At 46.0% G+C, this 15,782-nt stretch overlaps 1 protein-coding gene across 9 annotated transcripts in view; it reads left to right on the top strand.

Annotated features, from left to right (window-relative positions):
• LOC102149368 (cilia- and flagella-associated protein 221) overlaps positions 1-15,782 on the top strand; it is a 117,917-nt gene that overhangs the window by 83,179 nt on the left and 18,956 nt on the right. For 3 of the 9 annotated variants that reach the window (XR_011428159.1, XR_011428161.1, XR_011428160.1), the window contains exons 23-25: positions 1,499-1,615; positions 1,722-1,990; positions 2,250-2,540. Coding sequence is in view for 4 of the 9 variants with exons in the window: in XM_023622759.2 (XP_023478527.2) it covers positions 10,896-11,013 (118 nt within the window). In the remaining 5 variants the exon portion in view is untranslated. Of the gene's footprint in view, positions 1-1,498; positions 1,616-1,681; positions 2,073-2,249; positions 3,256-10,895; positions 11,037-15,782 lie in introns of those variants that run through there. The other 6 variants (XM_023622764.2, XM_023622761.2, XM_070240685.1 and 3 more) reach the window with 4 other exon arrangements.

The raw sequence follows: 15,782 nt of genomic DNA, 5'->3' as shown, positions 1-15,782 counted from the left end.
TTTTTCCTATGCTTATGAGCTATTTTTCTTTTTTTATGAGGGGTTCTGCCTATTTTGTAGGAAGTGTTTATCTTTTTCTTGTTTATTTGCAAGAGTCCCTCATATATTAAGGAGAATCAGCGTTGTCACTTTCTGAGTTTGTCTTTGACTTGGCTGAGGTGCTTTGGGAGGCCCTGCCTTTTCTGAAAGGAGTGTCTTGGAGGGGTGTGGGGTCCTTCGGTCTGTTTGTGACAGTGTCAGAGTCCTACAGCCTCCAGCACTTGTGAGAAAATAGGTTGGCAGTTTCTGGTGAAAGAAAATTTAGGAAATAAAAATTTTAAGCAGAATTTCAGTGAGCATCTGTTTTGATAAAATATCATGTTACAAGACACAGCACGTAGAACCTGACACCTCCACAAACAGATGCGATTTGCATCTTATTTCAGATTTCAAGCAGTTGCCTAAGAGTTTTAAATAAAAGCCTTTTGTTTCTATCTCAAAAATGCCCCCTGGGCATAGAAGGGCTTGCCTGTGAGCGGGGTAATATCCAGTACTTCTCTGCTCCCTTGCCCTTTAACGTGCTTTTTCACCCTTTATACTACAGAGCTAATAATGAATGGCACTTGGTTATCACATTATTATTAAATGAAATAGAAGTTATTACTTCATATTTTCACCCAAAGTGGTTTATCATTTTTCTTTTTTAATATATTTCAGCTACTTTACAAAAATACTAACAATGAACTCTAAACATTTTCTGCACATCAAATTAGTTTCCAATTGTTTCAAAATACACATTTTCAGGAATCATATCTATGGCATGTTGAATTCACCTGTTTTTCAGTTTAAATTATTTTATGTACATTTTCATATGTCAAAATGGTCAACCTAATTATCATTTTATTGGCTAAATAATATTCCAACCAGTTGATGATTTTCAAACACAGATGATTTTCAGAAGTGATTTGGTTCTGAAATTCTCTCCAGCTCATATCAAGCATTATCTGATACTAGATTTTGTCCTCTGTCCTTACGAGTTCCTTCTCCTCACCTCCTTCAGCCTCAGCCAGAAGCTGACGGAGTCCTCGCTCACAGAGGCGCACACTACCAGAGCTTGGCTAGACAGGGACAGGGCAAAAAGGACGCATCAGTGTTTAATTTCTCCCATGAAGGCTGCTGTCCATCTGGTTTTTGGAAAATATTTATTTCCATGGATACAAAGAATTATCTCCTCTCTCTTGGCTATGATTAACCTGAGATTCTCTGCTGCCCTGGTGGTGGCCTCAGCGCCCTGGAGACCCACTCAGGGTACTCCTGCTGCCAAATGTCCAAGAAACTGAGAATGACGTTAGCTGCTGACACACCATCCTCACTCCTCAGAACGTCACAGTATCACTCAATCATTAATGTCTTTAGAGGAAGAAATGATCCCATATATATTTTGAAATCAATTCCATAAACTAGTACCAATTAATTTTTTAATTATATGCATTAGGGAACATTTTAATTCTGTTTTCAGATATTTCTGCTTTTTCAAAACTGCCAGGCACTTGCCGGAACTTACCATTTCACCCTCTTCAGAGAATGGTTCAGAAGCCCTGGATCTTACATTGTGTCTCCCATGCAGGCAGATCAGGTAGCTGTGCTCCCCGTCTTTAGACATCTGTCCTTTCCATCAAATGCTCTCCTTGTTTCCTCCCAGAATTTTGGAAAGTTCTACCCAGCAACCCCTTGCACACCAGGCAAAGGTTTGGGCTCCATGTCAACCACTGCTTGATCCAGGTGCATAACCTCCCTCTTGATTCCCACCCTTCTGGAGCCGTTGTCAGAGTCAGAGATACTGTGTGTCTGCTTTATTCACAAATGTGAAGAGTCAGCTGATGCTGCCTGAGCATTGAGAGGACATCACGCTAGGAGGTCTATGAATAACTTCTCGTTTCATCTTCGCAACAATCCTGGGAGACGGGAATTGCCACCATTCGTACCTCTGGACACGGAGACTGAAAGCTGGGTAACTGGGCCGCACTGAGAACACTGGTGCGGCTGAGTGTGGAAGCCGGTTTGAATCACTTACTAGCGAAGTGTTTCCACTGGTAACTAAATTATCGCTAAATACAGTGAAAACCTTCTTTATATATATCTATGTAAACAACTCCTCCAGCCTTCCCTGAGGTGCCCCTGGCAGTGCTGGTCCTGCAGCAGGGCGTTGGTGGGTGACCTGAGTGTCCCGTGACACGCCCTGATGTGTCCCTGTTGGGTTTTGTGTTTAGAGAGGTGAGAGACCAAGCACCTCCGACGGAGAAGCCCGGAGAAAAGGTGCTGGAGGAGATGAACAGTCTGCGGGCCAAGGCGCTCAACCCACACCTGATTCTAGAGTAAAAGTCGTCACAGGGTCAGGTCCTGTCCTGCGCTTTCTGCAAGTCACTGCGGTCCTCTGTGTCCGTTTATGTTCCCGCCATTTTTGGAATTAAAGTTTCTAGAGAAGAAAATTGAAATATGGACGATATATATATTTTTAAGTGATAATTTTTGTTTTTAAAAATAAAATGTCCTTACTATGATGGTGATGTTTGAAGCCTCCTGGTGAAGACTTAGTGCTGGCCCGGGGACTTCCGGGATGGGCGGGCACCGGGTGAGAAGAGACTAAGAGCCGGGTGCTGACACCGCTCCTGAGGGTCTCAGAGGTGCGGTACCTGGGCCAGAGGTGGGAAGGGTTGGCAAGGGGGCTGCTTTGCACAGAAGTCAGCCCCCCTGCGCGTCGCCGACTTGGGCTTAGCAGCCGCTCCTGGAAAAAGTGACCTCAGTGAGGACACTGCCTTCCCAAGTCACCATGCTGACAGCAGACACGAGCGAGGAGGGACTGGAGATGGAGAGGACATCGTGGGTGACTGGAGCTTGCAGACTGTTCAGGGAGCAACTGAAAACACCTCTCCAGGAACTCTCAAAACCGCCAGCGACAAGAGGTCATTGCCAAGGGCCAGGAGTCCCTCTGAACCAACCCAGCCCGTGTACAAAACGGAAGTTTTCCTCTCTCAGCTGTGCACGGAACTTCCTCTGGGAAATGCCCTGGGGAGGGGACACCAACAGCGGAAGGCAGAGCCCAGTGGCCACTCCTTAAAGCTAGGATTGCCAGACGCAACAATGCTCAGTTAGAATTGGAGTTCTGATAGACAACCATTAATGTTTTAGTGTCTGCCTGTCCCAATAGTGTATGTCCTATTCAGAACGTATTACGCCAAAAAAATAATTCATTGTTTATCTGAAGCTCATATTTAACTGGGCATTGTATATTTTTATTTGCTGCATCTAGCAACACTACTCAACCCCAGCCGTCCTTTGAGAGACATCGTATGCTGCATAATTGAATGACTGAGTGAGACAGAGGCAGTCGTTAACAGGGAGTTTTGTGTGAGGTTTGAGGCAGGCTTTCCAACCAACTAGAAGGACAGTCAGAGTCCCCTGGGTCGAGCATGTGCCAGGCCCTCTGCTGGCCCATAATGGGGTGCGGCTCCTTCCATCCTCACACCCTCCCTGGGCAGAGGCCGCATTACCCCTGCTCCCCAAGGGAGGAACCCCAGGGTCCCAGAGCCGGGTGATTCCCCGAGCTGGTGAAGACCCAGGAGGCCTGGGTGACTTCCAGGCCTGGGCAGAATCAGGGAGGGATTCTTCGGGCGCCCAGAACTCAGAGCCGATCAGTTGTGCTGGCAAGAGGGGCCATCGGACACAGGGACACTGCCTGCCGCTGCCTGAGGACACCAGAGCCTTCATGCCAGACTTGCCCACAACAAACTGTGTTTTCTTTCTCTGCCTCTGCCTCCTCCTCCTGTTCTCTTTCTCCTCCTCCTCTTCTTCCCTTTTTAAGCTACCAACTGGTCCCACCTCATCAGTTTAAGGGATAAAATGAGGTCATGTTACTTTTTCTACTCAAAGTTCACAACTTATGTCTCCCATCCCACCAATAACACAAAAAGCACACTTGCCTTCCAGGGCTTCCTTTTCCTTCCTAGGATGAGTCCAAGCATCCCAAGGGATCTTACTCAGCCCGAGAGACTGGTCCTGATGACCACTAAGGAGCCCTGGCCTTTGGCTGCCCCAGCACAGGGTGTCTCTGCAGGCTGGCCTCTGATGGGTGCCCATCTGCTGTGGGGACAGAGCCTCACACCACCGTTGCTGGCCAGGCAGTGGTTCTCCAGTGCAGAAGGGAGGGGGCCTCTCCGTGCTGAGGCAGGCCTGGGCGATGGCACATGTGCATACGTGCAGATGCACACAGATATGCACACCGCAATGTACACAGAAAATTCAGAAGCGTTGCTGAGTGCCATCCAGGAGCCAGGCACAGACCTGGGCCAGGAAGGGACACCAGCCCAAGCCTGCCCCATGGCAAAGGGGACACACCATCAACAAAAACCAAATTTACACGTGTTGTATGGCATGAGGTCATAAGAAGTGCTAGAAAGGAAGACTAAAGTTTGGCAAGGGCAGAGGGGTGGCCACCCAGGCCCCTCAGAGGAGTGTCATTGAGCAGAGACCTGGCTTAAGGATGGAGCAAGCCGGACAGTCACTTGGGGACAGAGCTTTCCAGGTGGAGCCAGCACGTGTGGAGGCCCTCCAAGGCGGTGTGCCCGGCCCGCTGGAGGATCAGTGTGCAGACTGGGCAGCCAAACAGAGAGAGCTGGGAGGAGGGCGGGGAATGAACGTGGGGCTGGCCAGGAGCCAGGTCACGTGGGGTCCTGTGGCCAGGACAGGGACTTTAGATCCAGGATTTCATGCTAAGAGAGGTGGGGAGTCCTTGGAGAGCTTTGAATAGGGGAGTGACATGAGCCGTCTTCTGTTCTAAACAGACTTCATGGGCTGTGTTGGGGGAGACCCAACCACAGGAAGCAGGGGTGCAAAAAGGAAGACTAGTGAGGAGACCGTGAGAGGAATCGGCGCCAGAATGTTCCAGTCACAGTTCCTGCTGTCTGGCACCAAGGCCATTTTTGAGGACAGGCTAGTCAGACTCATCTCAGGGTCAGACACTTTATTTTGCCAAAGGTGGGTGCCCCGGGCTGGAGCTGTGGGGACAGGTGGGGAGAAGAAGCCCTGGGATGCACCTGCCTGGTCCACCACCCCAGCCAGGCTCCCGCAGGGCAGGGTCATCCTCCAGGGCTCGGGCGTGGCATGGACGCGGCCAGGCTGCATTCTGGGGAATGAGTCCGCTGCTCATCGGAGAGGGAGAGCCCTCAGCCTGGCTGCACATCAGAATCACTTGCAGAGCTTCACACGATGCCTGAGCCCCAGCTCAGAGCTGCCGAATCAGACTCTGGGCAGGACACAGGGAATAACGGCTTTTAAAGCTCCCCGCAGGGACCTTTGTGCAGCCAGGGCTGAGAACCACTGGCCTCTGGGATAAAGTCCAAATTCCTTACCAGGGACCCCAGGCCCTCACGTCTCAATGCTTTGCCTCTGGTTTTCTTCTGCAGCCTCTTCCGTCTCTGGAGGGAAGAGGGAAGAGCCTGGCTTTGGAGCCTGACTGGGGGCACTTGGATCCCAGCCCTTCTCTTACTGGGTGGCTTCCTTAGCGTCTCTGAGCTTCCATTTTCCAATGCTCAAAGGCTGGCTTCAGTGCTTACTTCGTGGGTGGCTGTGAGGATTAAATTAGAAAATATGGAAAGGATACCTGGCATTAAGCAGCTCAAAAATATGAGTTCCTCTTAACTCACAGGGCAGGACCTGGGCATCAATAATTTTTAAAAATTTTTTATTTTGAAATAATTTTAGACTTAAGGAAAATTTGCAAAACAAGTACAGAGCGCTCCCATATGTATTTTACCAGATTCCCCCAATGTTAGCATCTACTGTGGTGCAATTTTCATAAACAGGAAATTAACGTCGGCACAGCACTGCTGACTGATGCCCTTCACTGTTCCAGGATGTCATGTTGCATTTGGTCCTCGAGTCTCCTTAGTCTGTGACAGTCCTTCTTCAGTCTCTCCTTATTGTCTACGACCCTGACAGCTTCTTACAGCTGCTCCTTCAGTGTGGGTTTGTCTAATGTTTTCTCATGATTAGGATGAGGTTATGCATTTTTGCAAGAATTCCACAGAAAGGACATGTCATTCTTGGTGCATCTTATCAAGTGGTACGACGAGATGTCAATGTGTCTTATTACTGGTCATGTTTCTCTTGATCACTTGGTTAAAGTGCTGTCTGCTGAGTTTCTCCACTGAAAAATTACTACTTTTCCCTTGGTAATTAATAAATATCTTAGAGGAGATCATTTGAGATTATGCAAACATCCTATTTGTACTCAGCTTTGTTCCCACTCATTTTAGCATCCATCGGTGGACCCTGTCTACAACAGTTACCACCATGCTGGTTTCTTAATGATGATTTCCATGGGCTGCCTTCCTCCCTCATTCGTTCATTCATTTTTATTGATATCAGGACGGAATAATGCGTATCTATTTTATTATATGGGTTATAATCCAACACTATCGTTATTTATTTTGTCGCTCAAATTGTTCCCACTTGGACACTGGGAGCACCTTCAGATTGGCTCCTGTGTCCTTTCGCCTTGCCCCCATCCTTTTAAAGCACATCCTTACTTTCTAGCATTACAAGATATTCCAGGTTCATCTTGTATCTTCTCTGCCTCAGCCTTGGAGTCAACCATTTCTCCAAGAAGCCCTGGCTCCTTTTATTGGAGAATGATGCTTAGAAACTAAGACCTGGGCACTCATCACTGCTGGGTTCTCAGTGCTTCTGGGCTCTCTCAGTGGACAGAGCTTGGAAATATATGTATTTACACTAACCCACACATGTACGTACATCTGTATCTCCGTGTCTGTCTATCTACATATCCAAACATGAATTGATATGATACTTCTGATTCCAGTTCAGCACCAGGTTCATTCAGCCTCCCCGTGCTCATTTGTGACTTCTTCTTCCTACAGTGATTAACTCCACTCTCAGTATCTACAATACATTTACTGATTTGTTCAATCTTAGCGTATCCATAAAGTAATGTGGGAATTGCTAACTTCCGTCCCTGCGAGATACACATGTGCTAACTAGATTATAATATTTGTGTTCTGGTTACTTAGGTTAATTGTTTTATTTTTTTTCTCCACTCCCATCAATGTGGTTACATCAATGATTTGGGATAGAGTTAAGTTCACTGTTACTGTTTGCATTCCATCCTGGGCTCCCCCACATCCTCGCTGGTTTTCATTATTTGTTTGGATCTGGGCTCTGTGAAGGTGTGTGGAGCGTTCCTAGGGGTCTAAGAGCCAGAGCTGCACAGGAGGACACGCCCAGAGTCGTGTCACTGCCGCCTCCTTCCCGCTCTCCTGTCCCGTTATTCCCTCATCTTATTACCTCGTTCATACTCGTCCCCTGTAGGTAGCCGATCTCTTTAGTTTCTAGTTTGTCCTTCCCACTGGTAATGTTTTCAAAGCTCCAGAGGCCGAGACCCCGCTCTCACCTCTCATTCCTTCTCTACCTTCGCTGGTCTCAGCAGCTTCCTCGACGGGGCGCACCGTTCACATCCTGCGCCTTCGAGCCGGCTGTTGCGCGGACTCTGCCGCCTTCGGGCCTTCGTGCCGTCTCAGCTCAGCTTCCCCAGCCTGGGCCGTCGGGGCTGCGCTCCATCCGAAGGAGGGACTAAGTCCTTCATCTCTGGGAGCCTAGGCCCTGCCACTGCGGAGGAGGGAGGGGCCCAGTCGGTGCTTGTCCGGGGACCGCTGCCCTCGGCATCCAGACTCGACACCGCTTCGTCCCCTTGGCTTCGTGAGCAGGTGCAGCCGGCAGTCCCCGAGCCCCTGGCTGACCCCACCTGCCCCGCCGCCTTCCTTCCCGGGCGCCCAGCTTTGCGTTATTGTGTGAACCTTCTTGCTCAGGGCTTGTTACATGCTTTGAGCCTGTTCTCACGTCACTGCATGTGTTTACGTCCACCTCGGTTTCCCCACCCATAAACAAGAGCCGATTTCTTTTATTTCTCGTTCTGCCTTCCAAGCGCCGTCTTACACCTGCGGCCCCTTGGAAAGGTTGTGTGACTGTGTTGGGGACCTGGTGCCACCTGGTGGACGCCACAAGAAAGGCCTCTTCTGCCTCCCAAGGTGTGGCCTTGGGTTCCTGCCAGGAACCAAAGCAACTTTCAAATGCGGAATATCAGCCGTGTTTTTCTTCCTCTTTTCAGACCACTTCTAAGTGGAAAAAAGGCAAGGAAACCATATATGTATTGTCTTCGGTCATCAATCCATGAAAAAGTTCCGTCGGTGAAATCACAGACCACATGAAGTTTAGGAGTTTCCTGTGGGATCAGTTAGCCAGGCTCCAGATTATATCCGGGGTCTTAGGGATCCTGGGTGAAATCCAGGGCCGGCTGCGTGAATGAGGAGCTCAGGGTTAGACAGCTGTCTCTGAAGAGCTGCCAGCTCCCCTCTCTTGCACTGACTCAGATTATCACATCAGTCTCTCTCTAAAGCCAAAGAAACGTAAACCAACGGACCTCAGGATAATTCACTGCAGTTGCTTCATCTGACAAGTAATTATCATCGCTTCCTTTCTTAGGACTTTCCATTTGGGATGTATTTTCTCAATGATCCTTGCAGTATTCTGAGACACACAGAGTAGCTGTTGTTATCATGACATAATATATGTAATATCATGAGATATATAGATATATAGATACACATATATATATGGGGAAACTAAGGCCCATGGACTTGCCCAATTAACACAAGAGCCAGGTTTGGGCAGAAACAAGGTTTCCTGATTCCCAACCCACTCTTCTCTCTAACACATGGTAATCAATGGAAATAATAAAAATTTATATTTCTTTACTTTTTTTTAAGCTTTCAGATTTAGGGTCTCTAAGTGTAAATATATTACATAATATTTATATTTTACTTATTTATCCCTTAAGATATATAATATGGAAAAAATATAAATTAGCAAATGTCCTAGCTCTAAAGCAGTCAGTCTGGATGTGACGAAATCAGGGGCGCGTTTGCCTCACAGGGGCAGTGGCCGCGTCTTCTCATTCTGCGCCCCCAGCACACGGCAAGGTGTTGGCACAATGTAGACTCTCAGTAAATGTTTGTTGCATCAAAGAATATGCAAGAAATGTGAAGACTATGTGTTTAATACCCATTTAATTTTCATGGATGTGTGTGTTTATAGAGTATTTGCTACAGGAAAATTAGGAGCTGAACCTAATGGATGAGTTTAGAATCTAGAACATCAGAGATGGAAGGACATGGGATGTCATCTGGCCCCGTCCTGGTAAATATGTGTGTAGTCCCTGCAAATTTCACATGTGCATGCAGTTTCCTTGCCTTTTATTAATAGGGGGAAATAACAGTATTGACTTTATGAGATTGTTGTGGGGTTAAATGAGATGGTAATACTCTGGGCATGAGAGAGAGTTTTCCAGATGGTGAGGGGGATGAAACATTGCACTAGGAACACTGAGGCTCTCTCTTTGAGCAGGGTTTGGGGGATGGGTCAGGGTGAATGTTTAAAGAGAGGGACGGCTGGAGTGTGGGCCTCCCTGAAGGCAGAGGCTCGATGCTCTCTCACATCCCTTCCACTGACGTGGAGGACTCGGTCTCAGGACTCCTTGTCCAGACCTTGCAGCCTTCCCTTTGTGGTCAGACCACAGGCCATTTGCCCTTCTCTCACTCGATGGCACCACAGAGAGGGGTTTTGTCACAAAGGCAAAGAGCCCTGCTTCTCCTGAGGATGTCTCACAGAAGGCCCCCTTACCCAGGAGCACTGAGGAAAGGGGCAGCCACTTCCCTCTGACATGGAGAACCCACAGCGCCCTCCCCTTCCTCCTCGCAGTGCAGCCCGTCAGAGCAAGCACCTCAGCCAAAGGCTGTGGGCAACAGGCAGGCCAGGAGGCAAAGCCTGGCATTAAAAGATGGGCAGAGCCGCTCTCTCAGGAAGCTGGACCAGGGAGTAGAGACTGTGCAAGTTAGCAACAGGGACAGAAGCTGGATGGTTATGAAGTAGAGGGGTTGAGTGGGGCAGCCACGCTGGGCCCAGAGCAACTGAAGTTAGGATGCAGTGAGGACATGGGTTTGTGGCATTTGGAAAACACAAGAGATAAAGCAGATGCACCAACAGACAGCAAGAGGCGGGTCAGGATGGAACCCAAGCGTGCCTATCCCAAGCTGCCCACTCCGAGCCAGCCCAGTACCAGGGCCTGGCTAACCACAACCCTCTTTTTTCTGAAGAAGTTGAAGGGAGTCTGCTCCTTATCACCAAAGAGCCTACTCAGATCTCCGGACTTAGCCCAGGCACGGACACTGGCGTCTGGTGACACATTCTCCAACAGTCGTGTCTTCAAAAAGTGTTTCTTTACAGACCCTCTGTTTGCAGGAAGTTAGTTAAAGCCATTGTGAAAAGACTTTAGAGGAAGCAACGCAAAAGAAAGACCTTGAGGTGTATATAGAAGGTCATCAAACGATGCTTACTGCCCCAGTAACCAACAGTGCAAGCCCTTACACACACACACACACACACATGCCCTGCCCCAGGTCCAGCTGTCAATATCTCAACAGCTAGAGGCCCATAAAAGGTGGGCCCCTTCTTTATGTGCTTACTCTCTGATGACAGAAGTTCACCTGGGTCGAGGCCGAACCTAGGGACAGGCTACGCTAAAGATCCCCATTGCCTGGAGCTCCAAGCTGGCCACCCTGGGGGCACCAATGGTTCTGCCGCTGTTCCTGACACCATGGTCTTCCCGAAGCTCTAGCTTCAGCTTCAGGCTGATGCATCCGCATCCAATTACAAGGCTGACCAGATGCCCGGGGCCTGTCCTGTAACTTCCAGCTAATTACTCTGGACCTTTAACTGAACCGTTTACCCACATTTCCCTAGATCCTAAGTCTAGAGTACTTACCAAGACTAATCTCATCTCATCCCAGAGTGCTGTTTACCTCCACCACCACCAGAAAACATGCTGGATTAGCAGAGAGGCTAACAGAAGAGACAGGAACTTGGTTACTACCCACATCGGCTGTTCACATTATGACCCACAAGTAGGAGGACCACCAATGAGCAGTCAGGTAAGGAAACATCTTTTTTCTCTTTCCCATCCTTCCTACCCAATGAATAAGCCCCAGGAAAGAGCTATGGGAGGGACAGCAGACCACATACCCCACTCGAAGCTGTTGGAGCCACAGGTCTAGTCTACACTGGGGGTGGGGTGCTGACGTGGTAGAGGCAGCTCTGTGTGAACTAAGGGACTGAAGTTTTAAAACAGACAATGAGACTGAGTCTTAACCAAGATGATAATGTCTCATAATGGATATTGACTGACAAATTATAGATTTGGACTGTGCATCATTAGGGAGCATGCTAGTAAGCAGGAAATCAGATAGTTTAAATATAGTTGGTAGCAATCATTGGAAAAAGAAAGTCATTTCATTTCTCACTCTATGAGCTGATATTACTCAGACTATTCACACTATAGTCATCACCAGAAGTCCCAGCTTCTGATGTCAAAAAGACATTAAAGAATGATAGTTGGTGGAAAAACAAGGATCATGGAAGTTAAGGGGGGTGTGCAGTGCAGCTGAGGCGAGGGACCCAGGATCTGATTTGGTCCCCTCAGTCAGTATTACAATACAGTGTGGCATGTTAAAGTTAGTAAGAGAATGTTGTATATTGTGGCAGTAATGGAAGCTGGTACCTCAGAAAAGACAAGAAAAAAGAAAATCTTTTGTATTAGAACAAGATTTGTGTAAGTATTTTGTTAAGCTGGAGTTATATTGAAAGTAATGATATGATTCCATGACATTTTAAAAATATGTCTTTTCTGGGTCTGCCTCTGGCGTGGGTGCTGTGCTGTTGCCCTCCCCCAGTATCAAACAGATGGATCTAATGTGTTCCCAAAGCACCTCGATTTTGGTCTCAAATACAATTCCCTAGCAAAAGGAAGCAGGAAGCCCTGGAAAGTATCTGATTCTACATCTCAGAGCAAGGATAATAAAGGTGGGCCTGGAGCATCAATTTGTTGTCAGAATGAAAGTATGCTTCCAAACCATCGAGGGCAATTTTAAAAGATAAAGGAACAGGTTTAAAAGGGCTCCCACTGAGCAAGCTGTAACAATCTTGGCATTAGAAAGAAGACAGTAGTTCTCTGCAGAGTCTAGGAGTCATGCCAAAAAGAAAAGAAGAAAAGGCATGTACAAGTGATGTCAGCGTCATGGCAGAGTGACCTTGCCTGGGACTCTCTCCCCTCCAACATACAACAAAAAGGAGCAATCATATTCCAACAAAAAATATCCTAATAGCACAGGAATCCTCAGAGACACACAGCAGCCAAACAACAGAGGGCGGAGAGGCTGAAGCCCCCCTCAGAGGAGCAGGAATGGGGTAAGAGAGAACTTCGCTCCCTCCCCTAAAGACTGGGATCACTGCCATGGGAAGGTCCATGAGGGAAGGAGTGGGGGAGGGGCCGCGCATCAGCAGGATCACCCAGGACTCCCTAGGGTCCTTGCAGACCAGACAGATGCCCTCTAATGCGGTGAAAGCTTTCGTGTGGGGTGACCTCATCAAGCCAAGACCCCAGGAGACCAGATAGCAAGAGCTGGCCGGGAAACTGGATCTCCGCAAAAGAGAAAGCACCCCCCAACTCTCCAACCTGTGCTGTGCCACACCATCTTGGCTGAAGGCGGAGGGCTCAGAATACACAGCTCTCAACCCACATCTAGTGGCGACAGGCTGTAACTGAAACAGAATAATATCACTATGCCGAAAAACCGTTCTAGCATCAAACAATTCATAAAAGCTCCAGACCAGAGGGAAAACAAGCACCCAGAATGATGTCCTGAGGACTCAGAAATAAGTAAACTAAAGGACAATGAATTCAGAATAGCTATGGTCAAAAAATTCAATGAGGTAAAGGAAAATATAAAGAAACAAGTCAAGGAGTTCTGGAGTTACTTCACAAAAAGATTGAAACTATAAAGAAGAGTCAATCAGAAATACTAGAGATGAAAAATACAATGGAAGAAATAAAACATAATATGGATTCCCTGAATACCCATGTGGATGCCATAGAGGAGCAAATCAGCATAATCGAAGATAGACAGGTTGAATGGCTCCTGACAGAGGAAGAGAGAGAACTAAGACTAAAAATAAATGAAGAAAATCTCTGAGAAATAGCCGACTCAATGAGGAAATGCAATATAAGAATTGTAGCTATCCTCGAGGGCGAAGAAAAGGAGAATGGAGCAGAAAGCATGCTCAAAGAAATAATAGCAGAGAACTTCCCAAATCTAGGGAATGAGAGAGAAATGTGTGTGAAGGAAGCTTTCAGATCTCCTAGATATGTCAATGTAAAAAGACCTACTGCTAGGCACATAGTAGTAAAAATGGAAAAAGTGAATGACAAAGAAAGAATACTCAGGACAGCAAGGCAGAAGAAAATAACCTACAAAGGAATCCCTATCAGACTTTCAGCAGATTTCTCTGCAGAAACCTTACAAGCAAGGAGAGATTGGAATGACATATTCAAAACTTTAGAAGATAAAAGTCTTCAGCCAAGAATACTCTATCCAGCAAAAACATCCTTCAGATATGAGGGAGAAATTAAATCTTTCCCAGAAAAACAAAAGCTAAGGGACTTCGTAGCCACAGACTCCCCCCCTCCACACACACACAAGAAATCCTCAAGAAGGCCCTCATACCTGAAAAAAGAAAAAAGGGAGAAAGCGATCACAAAACACAGTAAGGAGACAGATAGAATCAGAAGAAGATAGCAAACATTCAACTATAGCACTAGGATAAAGGGAAGGAGAACACCAAAAACAAAGACAATCTTGTCACTTTAACCACAAACTCACAACACAAGTTGGAATAAGAGATGAAAATAATAACTTAGGAGGGGAGGAGGAAAGGGACTGGATCAGTTTAGGCTAAGGAAATAAGAGGCCACCAAAAAATGGACTATGTTATGCATGAGATTCTGAATACAAACTTCAGGGTAGCCACTAAACTAAAAAACAGAACAGAGACACAAAGAATAAACAAGGAAAAAGCTAAGAAACCCAGCATAAGAAACTGCAGGAGTCAATGGGTAGGCCAAAACACACAGGATGAAAAACAATGGAAAGGCAGGAAAACTGGAAAAGGAGTGACAGAATGACAGCATTAAGCCCTCATGCATCAATAATCACCCTCAATGAAAACGGATTGAACTCTCAAATAAAAAGACACAGAGTGGCAAGATGGATTAAAGAACAAGATCCAACAATCTGTTGCCTCCAGGAAACACACCTCAGCTCCAATGACAAATACAGGCTAAGAGTGAAGGAGTGGAAGACGATAATCCAAGCTAATGGCAAACAAAAGAAAGCAGGTGTCACAATACTTCTATCAGACAAAGTAGATTTCAAGATAAGGCAGGTAAAGAAAGACATAGATGGTCAGTATATAATGATCAAAGGGACACTACATCAAGAAGAAATAACACTTATAAATATCTATGCACCCAACACAGGAGCACTGAAGTTCATAAAGCAACTATTAACAAACCTAAAAAAAATATCAAAATTAACACAATAATAGTAGGGGACCTCAACACCCCACTCACATCATTGGACAGATGATCCAGACAGAAAATCAACAAGGAAACAGTGGAATTAAATGAAAAGCTAAAACAGTTGGACTTAATAAACATATATAGAACACTCCATCCAAAAAGAATACACATTCTTCTCAAGTGTGCAGGGAACATTCTCAAGGATAGACCATATGTCAGGAAAAAAGGCAAGCCTCTATAAATTTTTTAAAAATTGAAATAATAACAAGCATCTTCTCTGATCATAATGCTATAAATCTAGAAATTAATTACAAGAAAAAAGCTGAGAAGGGGACAAAGATGTGGAGACTAAACAATATGCTACTGAACAAGCAATGGATCGTTGAAGAAATTAAAGAAGAAATAAAAAAATATCTGGAGACAAGTGAAAATGATAATATGCCATACCAACTCATATGGGATACAGCAAAAGACGTATTAAGAAGGAAATTCATGGCAATACAGGCACACCTTAACAAACAAGAAAAATCGCAAATAGGCAATCTCAAATTACATCTAACTGAATTAGAGGAAGAACAAACAAAGCCCAAAGTCAGCCGAAGGAGAGAAATAATAAAAATCAGAGCAGAAATAAATGCTATTGAAACAAAAAAAGGCAGTACAAAGGATCAATGAAACAAAGAGCTGGTTTTTTGAGAAGATAAATAAAATTGACAAACCCCTAGCCAGACTTACAAAGAAAAAAAGAGAGAAAGCTCAAATAAACAAAATCAGAAATGAAAGAGGGGAAATAACAACAGACCCCACAGAAATACAACGGAATATAAGAGAATACTACGAAAAACTATATGCCAACAAAATGGATAACCTAGAAGAAATGGATAAATACTTAGACTCTTACAATCTCCCAAAGCTAAGTCAAGAAGAAGCAGACAATCTGAACAGACCAATCGCAAGGAAAGAGATTGAAACAGCAATCAAAAGCATCCCAAGAATAAAACCCCAGGACCCGATGGCTTTCCTGGGGAATTCTACCAAACTTTCAAAGAGGATTTAATACCTATACTTTTCAAGCTATTCCAAAAAGTTAGGGAAGATGGAACACTTCCTAACACGTCCTGTGAGGCCAACATCACGCTGATACCAAAGCCTGACAAGGACAGCACGAAAAAGGAGAACTACAGGCCAATGTCGCTGATGAAGAAGATGCAAAAATTCTCAACAAAATTTTGGCAACTCGAATTCAGCAATACATCAAAAGGAT

This window comes from Equus caballus, chromosome 18 (genome assembly GCF_041296265.1).
Source record: "Equus caballus isolate H_3958 breed thoroughbred chromosome 18, TB-T2T, whole genome shotgun sequence".
NCBI classification, from domain to species: domain Eukaryota; kingdom Metazoa; phylum Chordata; class Mammalia; order Perissodactyla; family Equidae; genus Equus; species Equus caballus.
The sequence above is the reverse complement of the archived record's forward strand: the minus strand, read 5'-3'. Positions and strand labels throughout refer to the sequence as shown.